Here is a 12521-nt window from a genome sequence, read left to right as displayed (position 1 = left end):
GTTTGGCATATATGGTTTAACACCCTGATTTAACACCCAGTTTTAACATCCTGCACATCGTTTAAGCATTTTAAGTTTTAAGATTACGAAATTTATAGCCAAGTAAGTACAGACCTATAGTCCGTATAGCAAAGTAAGTACAGAACTATAGTAAATATCTAGTATAGTTTTGATTTTAGAACATTTCTTCTATTTTTAATAATAATTAAAAAATGATTTTTTAATAGATATTAAAAATATCAAAAGATATTAAAATATCTTAGGATTGATCAGAAAGGAAGTCAAAATGCAATAATATACAGAGTGTTCCATTTAAAAAAAATCATCCCGATCAACTCACACTTTTTTGAGCCACCCAGTAGAACTTAAAATATTTTCCAGATATACATTCTAATACATACTCTAGGTTTGTTCTAAAGACTTCTCTTTGTCATTCCTAAATGTTTTATTATAGGAACTATAGATGCCCGACGCTCTATTGCCGGACCCTGTATCCTTTATGTAAACATTGTAAACAGGGATAGTCTGTCAAGCGAACCAGGGAAGAAAATACAATCTATATGTGAATACAAATGAGACATAACTGTCACTATCAAGTATCCTTTCAATGACCAGAGTATAGATTTTAAATTTTATTTAAAATCTATAGTCTGATATACAAAATATAATATTGATAATAACACCACACCAATACCATTCCCTAGGATATACTCTAAAATATATTTATGAACGGATTATTCTAAATTCTGATAAGTTTGAAAATATTCACGACTGCATCAGTTATTAAAAGTTAAGAGCAGATGATACATACGTATAAAACACCCACAAATGACATGAAAGAATAGTATGAAATGTTATTCAAAATTAAAAAGCTGTAAAATGAATACTAAACCTATGTTAGAATTTAAAATTTAGATAAAATAAATAATAACGCACCGCTCCAAACGCTATCTGTAACAACAAAACAAAACCATTTTACAAAAATTGATTCTGAGATTGCGGTTTTAGTGGTGCTGTTGAAAATTTTATTTTTTTATATGTACAAGTATAAGAATATAATATCTATAGAAAAAACGAATATAAATCAGTTTTGTTAAGGCAATAAATAAAATTTTCAACATAAAAATTACAAAAACAAAAAAATAACATACTAGTTTAGAGGATGCCTATATACTTATACATCTACATAACTACGATATATTATGTAATAAAAAATAATTTAATAATATGTAGATACAATTATATTATAACGACTGGTATATTATAAAAGAAACTATAGTCTGTCCAACGAAAGTATATATGAGAGTGACAGCTGTTGGTTGTCACTTTAATTCACAGTAATTAAATTGTATTTTCTGTTATTTTTGGACACCTTCCTTGACTAGTTCGACAGACTTTAGTAAAAATAGAATGCTGTTACAATAGTTCTAAAACTATTGGCAAACATATTTAGCTTTTTTATAGTATTCCCTAAATAAAAATATTAAACATGGCATATTAATTTAATAATTAACTTTGTAAGATATAGCGCTTTTTTAATTGTACCATATGATCAAAAATGAAAACAAATATAAGAAGTCTATAAAAACATTTAATATGAGAAAACTTAAGAAAATGCAGATTTTCTTAAATTTGACCAATATTAGGTTTGTCTAAAAAAAATGAGCTCTAATGTGAAAGTTGTATGAAAAAATACTTATTTTTATAATACTAAGTAAAAGGGAAATTAAAATAACTTTGGTTGCACATCATAATACGACCACCAGCAAACTCCATAAGACGACGCATGGTGTCATTGATGACGTGCACCCAAAGTTGTTTTAATTTCCCTTTTAGGTAAATTATTGTAATATTACAATAGATTTATATGTATTATTTAAAATGCGTTCAAAGTGACTACCATTATTTCTAATGCAAAACATTTCACTTATCCATTTTTTCTTAGCCAATTAAACAAAATAATTTGTTTTCTAAAGTTGCTACTTTACTAATAATAGCTATTAGACTGAAATCATAAACTTGAAATGTTTTGTGTTGAGTTCAACAGAAACTGTTTTATCATCATTTTTGCAAAGAAAAATTTATGATTAATTTAAAAAAAATAAAAAGTTCCCAAATTTATATTTTTAGTGAAATAACTATCTACTCAACATGTTTATTTTTAGTCAATAATGATATGTATTGACTGTTTCCATTCTAAATATCTTGAGAACGTAGCGATTTTTATAATACCAAGAGACATTTTTTACGTTAAAAATCATGGAAATGTATATTTTTTCACTCAGTAGTTTTATACAGGTACGGACAAAAAGTTATTACTTTTCAAAACAGTTAAAATACATGTAGGTGGCACTACCTACAAATAGGAGTCATATTGACATCAAAATCAAATTTCTCATGTCAAAAAACTCCCAAGCAGTAATTTTCATGTAAATATATTGACGTTACTTCAGAAACTATTTGGAAAAAATCGAAATAAAAATGAAACTTCGCCACCTTGTATCTACATACATTTATACGAACTTTTTAACTTATTTTCATATGCAGAATATGCTGCCAAAGTTTCCGGAATACAATTCGGACCACCGTGCATATTATAATGTAATCTGATAAATTTATAGATTTTTGAACAAGAAATTAGATAGAAATGAGAAATAATTCAGGCCATTTCATTTAGTTAAATAGCAACTCCATTAACTTAGAAATACCACAAGGAAATTGGAAAATCATTATTTCAGTATTAAACCGAGATTGACTTATTATTATTAAAGTGTTGCTGTCACTAAATTTCTTAAAAAAATAATAATAAACTGGAATATGAGAATAAATGCCATCACTATATTCTCCGAACTAAGAAAAAAGAGTCTTATTAATGATATACAATTTATATCCATGACTTACTATACATAAAGTATAATTTTGTAGTAATTTCAGTATTTTTACAAATACATATACAATCTCTTTTACTTTTATCAACTTTTATTCTTTTTGAATTAAGTAGTTTTGTTTATTTATTATAGAAAGTTGTACCTTCGACGGAATTTATATCTTCTCACGCTCAATATTAAGAATATAGGTACACGAAAACAAAATATTACGATGATATTCGTAACATTTCAAGAAGGAAATGCGAAATCAACGGAAAAGAAAGGTAATAAATTAAATAGTTTAATTGGAATATTTAAAAATGATACAAAAGTAAAATTATGCATATAAGAAACGATGCTAATGTAAAACTTGAGTATAAAAAATGCACTGTTCTACAACGGTTGAATAAATTACATGAAATAAGGCGGATTTTCATGCATCCGTCATCCGCTGACACGACCATCCAACGGCGCTCTCATTGGGCATACTGTTTCCATCTTTTTGGTCCGAAAATTTGTAACCCCTGTCCGTCAAATATATCTACCTACCGCGTGCGTCTCAAAAGTGGCTCACCCCTAACCTAACCTAACTTTTTTATTTTATCAGTTAAAAAAACGAGATTTGGTATGTTAGTATATGACAAATTAGGATTGATTGACGTATTCAATTGTTTTTGGTCACTTCCTGTTTCACCGGAAATGACTACAACTTTTGATTTTTAAATGGCACCCTCGTAATTTTTTTACTTTATTCGATAGAAAATGACATTCTGAATAGAATGGCATATCATATGTCATCTTTTGACATTCTCGCTTATTAAAAAATCGTATTTTAAATTTCTCTAGAAATCTAGAGTGCCATGGCTTTGTTAAAAACACTAATTCTTAATCAAGGAGCCTTGGAGAAATAGATTTGATCGTCTACTGTTTTTAGTGTCTCGTCCTGGCCGGTTAAAAAATGCTGAAATCGTATTTTTAATCATAACTCAATTTAGATAAACTCAAAATCCCACACACTTGGTATTTAGAGTCAAATTTTCGTTATGAACCGTAAGTTATAATTTCAAGTAAGCCGTATGCGAAAATGTCAAAAGTTGACATATGATATGTCATTCTATCCAGAGTGTTATTTTCAATTGAATAAAGTAAAAAAAATATAGAGGGTGCCATTTAAAAATCAAAAGTTGTAGTCATTTCCGGTAAAACATTTAAAACATTTGACCACGTCCATCAATCCTAATTTATGTCATATAATAACATACCAAATCTCGTTTTTTTAACTGAAAAAATAAAAAAGTTATAGGGGTGAGCTACTTTTAAGACGCACCCGGTATAGTTACAGATTTTTTTAAATTAGTACTGCGAATAGTAACTTTTTAGTACTCCATGCTAGCGGATATTTAATTTTTTTGGAATGGTTGGAATGGAAAACTGCGCAAATCAATGTTATAAAATTTAAACAAATTTTATTAGACAATAACCTATTAAAAATCGCTAAAATTGTGGCTGGTGACGCATCTGTTCCTCCAAAAAAATGGCGTCTAACAACACAAATTCATCTTCAGCCCGTATATGGATGTTACGTGTCCTTGTATTCTTTATTAGTCATTGGTCCGGATAGTTCACTGAAATCGAATCATTATTTTATCAGCATTTTATTTTGTGTGGTTGAAGTCATGTTGAAGGTATGGTATACTGGGTGCGTCTCAAAAGTCGCTCACCCCTATAACTTTTTTATTTATTCATATAAAAAACGAGATTTGGTATGTTACTATATGACGTAAATTGGTATTGATTTTTCAATTGTTTTTGGTCACTTCCTGTTTTACCGGAAATGACTACAACTTTTAATTTTTAAATAGCACCCTCCTTATTTTTTTACTTTATTCGATAGAAAATGACAATCTGCATAGATTGACATATCATATGTCAACTTTTGACATTTTCGCTTTAAAACAATGGTATTTTAAATTTCAATCTAGAGTGTCATGGTTGTTTTAAGAACACTAATTTTTATTCAAGGAGCCTTGGAAAAATAGATTTGATCGTCTAATGTTTTTCGTGTCTTGTCCTGGACGGTTAAAAGATGCACAAATCGTATTTTTAATCATATCTCAGTTTTTTCAAATGGAACGAGGGTGGCTCATTAGCATATTTGGAAAGATAATTTTTTTACGAATAATTTGGTACCACACACTTGGTATTTCAAGTCAAATTATTATCGTTATGAATCGCATGTTACAATTTCAAATAAACCATATGAGAAAATATCAAAAGTATGTCATTCTATTCAGAGTGCTATTTTCTATCGAATAAAGTAAAAAAATTCCGAGGATGTCATTTGAACATCAAAAGTTGTAGTAATTTCCGGTGAAACAGGAAGTGACTAAAAACAATTGAATACGTCAATCAATCCCAATTTATGTCATATATTAACATACCAAATCTCGTTTTATCTGAAAAAATAAAAAGTTATGTAAGGGGTGAGCCACTTTTGAGACGCACTAAGTATACCATACCTTTAACATGACTTCAACCACACAAAATAAAATGCTGATAAAATAATGATTCGATTTCAGTTCAGTGATTCGTTTCAGACCAATGACTAATAAAGAATACAAGGACACGTAACACCCATATACGGGCTGAAGAAGAATTTGTGTTGTTAGACGCCATTTTTTTGGAGGAACGGATGCGTCACCAGCCACAATTTTAGCGATTTTTAATAGGTTGTTGTCTAATAAAATTTGTATAAACTTTATAACATTGGTGATTTGCTCAGCTTTCAAGTGTAAAAGCCGCAACGATAATATTATCGTTGCGGCGGGGTATATACCCCGCCTCTCCATGTCACGCCCTTAACACTAAAATGGAAACAAAAAATGACAGTTGGAATTTAGGCTGTATTCCGTTGCAAAGCCAGGCGAACCAGACCGATAACTACGGTAAAAACCGGTTCCTGAAAAACATCGGTTTGATACGGAACAGTTTGGTAAAATATTGGAAACGTCAAATGTTGACGTTTTCTAAATTTCAATACCTCTATTATAAAATTTATCTTTTATGCATTTTTAATGTACCTATTCTCTGCTTTTACGTTTGCTTCTTCTTTTCAATGGTGTTTAATATTGAAAAGTACTTTATTTATAAACTGTTAAATTCGTTAGACAGCTCAAGTGAAGATTTGCAGGTCCAATATTAAAACAGATCAATAATAAATAAACAAATCTAAACGATATTTATATTTTTATAACTTACAAAACATTCACGATTACTTGTCTTGTTTTTCATGTTTTCTTTAAATAATGTTCCTGACTTTAAGAAACAATGGTTCCCTGATAAGTTTAAATGGTCCTAAAAAGTGATTATATTTAGTTAATGAAATTTATTTACCTTTACTGCCTACCTCCATTGCTTTTGGATGTAAATATAAAATATTATTACAAATTTTAGAAATTAAATGAGAATTTCACTCGAACTTCCAATATTTGCTTGATTTCTGTCACATAAATGACATCGAGTGACAAACAAAACCAGAAAAACCAGCCTACTCGCGCTGGTTAGTTTGGTGACAATTATATAACCGATTTTTTCAGGAACCGTGCACAGAACCGTGTTCCGTCATAAGAAAACTTTCAGGAAACCGATAGAAACGGAACATAAAACCATAACCAAGGTAAGCAACGGAATACATCCTTAATTGTGAAAAAATTGTCATTGTCAACAACCTTCCCCAATTTATTTTCATTTATGATCATTATGGTATCATTTAAAATATTCTTATTTACAATGCACCTTTATTAGATGTTCAAATACTTACATAAGCACGTGCCGCAGGTAAGGAAGCTTTCGTTAAAGTCTTCATAATTAATATTGACCATCTCTACCAAAGTGGAGTTCATACTGATCATCCTCTCCCCGAGTCTAGATCTGGAAAATAAAGAAAGTTGTAAACATTTAAAATTATTCCGACTATTACTACTGTCCAGAACTGTTTCATATAGTTAAATATGTTAACGAGTGTAAAATGTACTGACCTCCGCAATTAACCATTAGCTTTGTTTTAAATTTGCTTTGTACTATTATTTGTTCAACATTATCAGAAAACTATGTAAATATTGAATTTATTAAATTATTATTAATATTATTATAAAATGATTTCGTTTTCGGGATTGATAATTTGATAGTTAGTTCTAAAGAGCAGAGAACAAAAGAAAAAATGGGAATATTGTTTACTGTGATACTACATACAGGGTCGCTGTTATGTATGGAAACGGTCGATTATTAGGTAAAATATAGGAGGTACCGCAAAAAGTTAAATAAAAAAGTTATAGTGTTTATAAATATCTATTAGCGGATAATAAATTTAAGTATACAGGGTCGGTCACAAAGTCGTGGCACATCAAAGTTTCATTTTTTTAAATGGAACCCCCTGTATATTATTGCATACTTCGGTTCTTCCTTCAATTCTAAGCAAAAATCGAAATACACACAATGTACCTCAAACCAACCCTTTCCGAGTTATTGACTATTGAAAATATAAACAATTTGACTTAATTAATTTCGATGTGTTTGGTTTGATTTAACGATGCCATTCTGCCGAAACTGTGATACGTAATAATATTTGACATTAGTTCTCAAGTTAGCATTCATAGATGTATAAAATGAGATCAATGTATATCAATATCAAGTCTGGAAATTACAAAATTTTTGTTTAACCTTTCAATTCTTCAATTTATGTACATTGTGTATTACGATTATTGCTTAAAATTGAAGGAAGAATTAAAATATGCAATAATATACGGGGGGTTTCATTTAAAAAAAAAAGTTTGATCATCAAACTTTATTTTGATGTGACACAACTTTACAACCTACCCTGTATACTTATAAATTTAATAGTGGCTAATAGGAATTTAAAAACCCATTACAACAGTATCACAGTTTCGGCAGAATAGCATCATTAAATCAAACCAAATACATCGAAATTAATTAAATCGAATTGTTTAAGTGATATTTTCAAAAGTCAATAACTCGGAAATGGTTGGTTTGAAGTACATTGTGTGTATTTCGATTTTTGCTTAGAATTGAAGGAAGAATTGAAATATGTAATAATATATAGGGTGTTCTATTTAAAAAAATAAATAAAACTTTGATGTGCTACCACTGAACGACCATCTATACTTAAATTTATTAATCGCTAATAGACATTTAAAAACCCTATAACTTTTATATTTAACTTTTTGCGGTACCTCCTCTATTTTACCTAATAATCGACCGTTTCCATACATAAAAGCGATCCTGTGTAATATTTGATAGTATTTTCATACAATATATGATACACATTTATTGTGTAATACATAAAGATTATCCCGTTTAATTTTAAACAAATCAATTACGCGATGAATACATAATTGGTTATTTGTTAATATTTTTGCATACCGAGTTGATATCGATTAATGGACTGATGAAAAAACAAATATTTAAAAAATGTTTTTAGAAATATATCAATAGATTCTAAAGCACTAACTACATAATATGTACGACCGACAGAAGAAGATTAAGAAGATATTCATTCATTGATACATTTCGTAAATAAAAGCCTAAGTTGCAGAAGCTAAAAGCAGAAAAGATTGTGAATCTAATGATTAATTTAAATTTGCCTATTGTTGCAATTAACTATAAGAATATCTATACTTATTATTAGCAATTTTTTTATATCTTTGGGTATCTATATCTAGAGACCCATTCGAAAGATTATTGTTTCCAGGAGTTCGTCAACCCTATTTGTTCGCTGTTCGTCGTCTGGGAACGCGTTATGGTTTACAGGTGGTTGGCCAGGCCTTCAGCACGAAGGTTATCGCCTTCGTAAGTTCACGACCCTGAGTACGAGACAAACAATCCAATACCCTGTATGATTACAGCCTTTAAAGAATAGTAGTGTAGTTTGCCCAGTGAAAACTATTTCACAACAAAACCACAGTAAAATATTTATTAAGGACAACGATGCACAAAGTTTTACATAACACGACATAAAAATCGTAATGGTACGCAACGAAATCGCAAATGTCCTCCTTTTATGATGAGGTTAATTAACTAAGTCTTTTTTTCATACAGAGATTTATATTTGTTAGATCACACCATGTTATAGATTAAAGTACCGTATAACCGAAAAAACAGTGTTCAGTTAGTTTTAAAATGGGCACCAATGGGAATCTACCCCAGCATCCTTCAGGCAGAAATCTACGTTATCGAAATTCAGTTGTTCGTTCTTCTCTATCTATATCGTACAATTTATCTTATATAGGAACTATCGAACACAGCAAATAGCCATCTTATCGATAGTCAAGCAGCATTAAAAGCGATCAACTCAGTAACCATCAATTGCATAGCTGAACAAATTAGGCAATGAAAATAAAGTCCTCCTACTCTCGGTGCCAGCTCATCAAGAGATAGAAGGCAATGACGAATGAAACGATCTAGCTAGAAAAGGAGCGAACACTCCACGAACTGGACCGGAACAGTTCGGCTTTCCAAGTGGAATCCAACTTAAAACGGAACTCAAGGACCTAGAAGATTCCATCCGTAACCTGGAATGGGAATCATCCAACACACCTTCGATTCCTGTATTTTGCACGAGTACAACCCACAACAGTAAAAAAACTCATGAGGAAATGTTATCCTATCCAAACAAAAAATCTAAACTATTTAAGGAAATGTTTGAAACACAGATTGTAAATATATAATTATAAAATTAAAGAAGTGTTATAAACAGCGTTTTTAAATCAATTATGCCTTATAAAAACCTGAATTTAATTAAATTATCGTTAAAATATCACACCTAATTATCCCTAATAAACTTTAGTCTATAAAAACCAGTATCCTGATGAACGAAATCAAAAGAATGTATTTAATAAACTTGCTTTCATTAATAATTAGTCGGTCGAATTAAAAATAAGTTTGTATCAATATAGATGAAATTAAATGTAACTTAAACGTATAGCATAAAGATACATTTTTTAAATGGAAGCTATAGTCACATAATTGGCCATAACAGATGAAACATTGTAACTAACTCAGATGAAGTGAAATCTCGAAATGGAAAAGCAAGAACAACTTTCAATAAAATGCGTATAGTGTAATCTCAAAATAAAAAAACAAAGTTCGAGTGCTCAGATTACATCTTCTCCATCTATATCGTGGAATCGAGGAGACCCACAGAGACAACTGAAATGAGAATTGAAGCTTTTGAAGTCTTATGAAGTTTGTTATCGCAGTACCATGTTCGTCATCGCCATCGGGACCAGGTCATAGGGTTGCTAGATAGAAGACTAGCCTCTAATGGTCTCAACTTGAGGGCACCAGGGGGCAATCCATTGTATTCTCGTCTCCAACCCCCTAACAACAGTGAGAACATTAACAATACAAGTTCCAAGGGACAAACACCAAAGGAACCAACCACATGACAGCAAGCAACGGCCTAGCTACGTTGAAACACCGGTTCCCATTAGAACACCGAAGTTAAGCGACGTAAGGCGATACTGGTGGATGGACGGGTGACCGGTTCGAAACTCTGTATCGTGCTCTGTTGTTCAAGGGAAAAGTGTAAAATCTATTGATACACACTGCTCATTCACGCCGGTTCGAGGCCGGGTGAGATCGGATATCTCGTGAGTAAGAGTTGATTTAGACACTTCCTAAGTCGGTAGGCCATTGACCATGATATGGCCGAGGACCGCGGTTCGGATTCCGCGTAAACAAAGTAGGCCCCGTCCAGATTAGCCCCGGCAGAAAAAATGAGACGTTAACTGAAATATTTACCTCACATGATAGCATGGCAGCTAAAATTTGCGCGAGACCAGCCTTCACAAGTGAGACACAAGCTACCACCTCCTATGTCCTCTAGTAAAGGTTGGGAGCCTACCTCTAGACCCAAGAGACTACATAAGCTACCGTTTCCTCTTCTGCCTGGGTCAACCAGGCTGGCTACATAACTCGCTGAGAGCCATGGCGTATCCAAGGGGGAAGGGGGGAGGGGGGTAAAGGGGGCAATTGCCCCCTCCAGACACGACGCGCGCCTGTCCACTTTATATTTTAAACAATAATTTAAATACCAGCTTCGCAGATATTTTTGAGGAAGCAAACAGAAACATGAACGAATTATTGTTTGGACAGGAAATAAAAAACGAATAACTAGTGGACAAAAAACAGGCCAATTTTAAAACTGAAACTGCTCAAGATTATTACAGATTTTCAATCTGTATTTCTTTTTAAGATCACGTAGTATGACATTTGGAAGATCGGTTTGTTAAACACAAAGACATACTACGGTCATTTAGCTCTCTTTTTCCCGCCTTAAATAAAAAATCCAATAATGAGTATCGAATCTAAAATATATGCTAGATTTTTATAAAAGTGACTTAGAAAACTATTCATTTTCTGTAGTTTCGGCTAAATTTAAGCTCTGGCATAGAATATTTGAAGACTATACACCAGAAGACTACCCAAGTTCCGCACTCGATGCCCTGGTAATATGTGACCAAGAACTATTTCCTAACATATTTATTTTATTAAAAAAATTTTGCACTTAACTACAAGTTTGTACGGCAACACCTGAAAGGAAATTTTCAACCCTAAAATTATTAAAGTCCTACCTACGTAACACCTTAAGTGAGGACATACTAAATGGCTTGTCCCTTTTGTATATGTATCCAGAAATATCTGTTAGTACAGAAGAGGTACATAATGAAATGCAGGTAAAAGCCAAAAAGCTGGATATTGTTATTTAATTTTATTTGTATCTGTGCTTTTTCTTTATTCACTTGGCCTTTTGTTTGTTTCTTCTTCTTTTGTTATTTGTTTCTTTAATTTTTGTGTTAATGATTATTTTTTGTTGTTTTGTGATGTAATGTTACTTATTAAACCATTTTCCTAAGAAACATATTTTTTATTTATTTATTCTTACTATTTACCATAGTACCTAGCTGTAATTAGGTAGGTACTTACTTGTTAATGTAAAAAAATATATATATTTAGGTATAATATTGAGTTATTGACCCCCCCAGGCATGAATCCTGGATACGCCACTGGCTGAGAATAGATGTTCGCGGAGCAGGAGTACATGCCTCCGACTGCTCCACGAAGGATTTGGTCCAGAAGAAGATAAAAAATGTTAGACACTTAACAGCTAATTATTGAAGGCAAAGTAGATGGGAAGAGAGGACCCGGAAGAAGACGAAATTCATAACTCAAAAAAGTACAACGATGAGCGAACATGACATCGATAGAATTGTTCCCAGCTGCACTAGAGTGAAATGGGCAAAAGTGATCGCCCGAGGTGATCGGCAACGCAACATCCTAAGAGGATAAGGTACATCCGTAAGACGACACTCGTTTTTTTACAGATAGACAGCCAATCTGTGCGTCCGTTATTAAAAGTTGTTGCTCTAGATTCGTTAATTAAGTCAAAATTTTTAAAATGTCGGATTCTCTAATAATAGGTATTTGCTCAATCACATGCTTTCTAATGATATAAACACATACATAGCTATAAAAGATTAAAATTAACTATCTTCTAATTTCTATAAAAACCTAGTATATCATTTATATGATAATGGAAGAAGTTCCTACTTCCGGACTTTCATTGTCTTTATTTAT

General features: G+C 31.6%; 1 protein-coding gene across 8 annotated transcripts in view; it reads right to left on the bottom strand.

Annotated features, from left to right (window-relative positions):
- LOC115881883 (tripartite motif-containing protein 2-like) overlaps positions 1 to 12521 on the bottom strand; it is a 77130-nt gene that overhangs the window by 12662 nt on the left and 51947 nt on the right. For 5 of the 8 annotated variants that reach the window (XM_030899599.1, XM_030899596.1, XM_030899600.1 and 2 more), the window contains exons 2-3: positions 6688 to 6797; positions 937 to 951 (exon numbers count right to left, since the gene is read on the bottom strand). In XM_030899599.1, the coding sequence (XP_030755459.1) occupies positions 937 to 951; positions 6688 to 6778 (106 nt within the window). In that variant the 5' untranslated portion in view covers positions 6779 to 6797. The remainder of the gene's footprint in view (positions 1 to 936; positions 952 to 6687; positions 6798 to 12521) is intronic. The other 3 variants (XM_030899602.1, XM_030899598.1, XM_030899597.1) reach the window with 1 other exon arrangement.

This window comes from Sitophilus oryzae, unplaced genomic scaffold, assembly GCF_002938485.1.
Source record: "Sitophilus oryzae breed Bouriz unplaced genomic scaffold, Soryzae_2.0 scaffold_1744_pilon_pilon, whole genome shotgun sequence".
In the NCBI taxonomy this organism is placed as follows: Eukaryota; Metazoa; Arthropoda; class Insecta; order Coleoptera; family Curculionidae; genus Sitophilus; species Sitophilus oryzae.
This window is presented reverse-complemented; position numbering and strand designations above follow the sequence as displayed.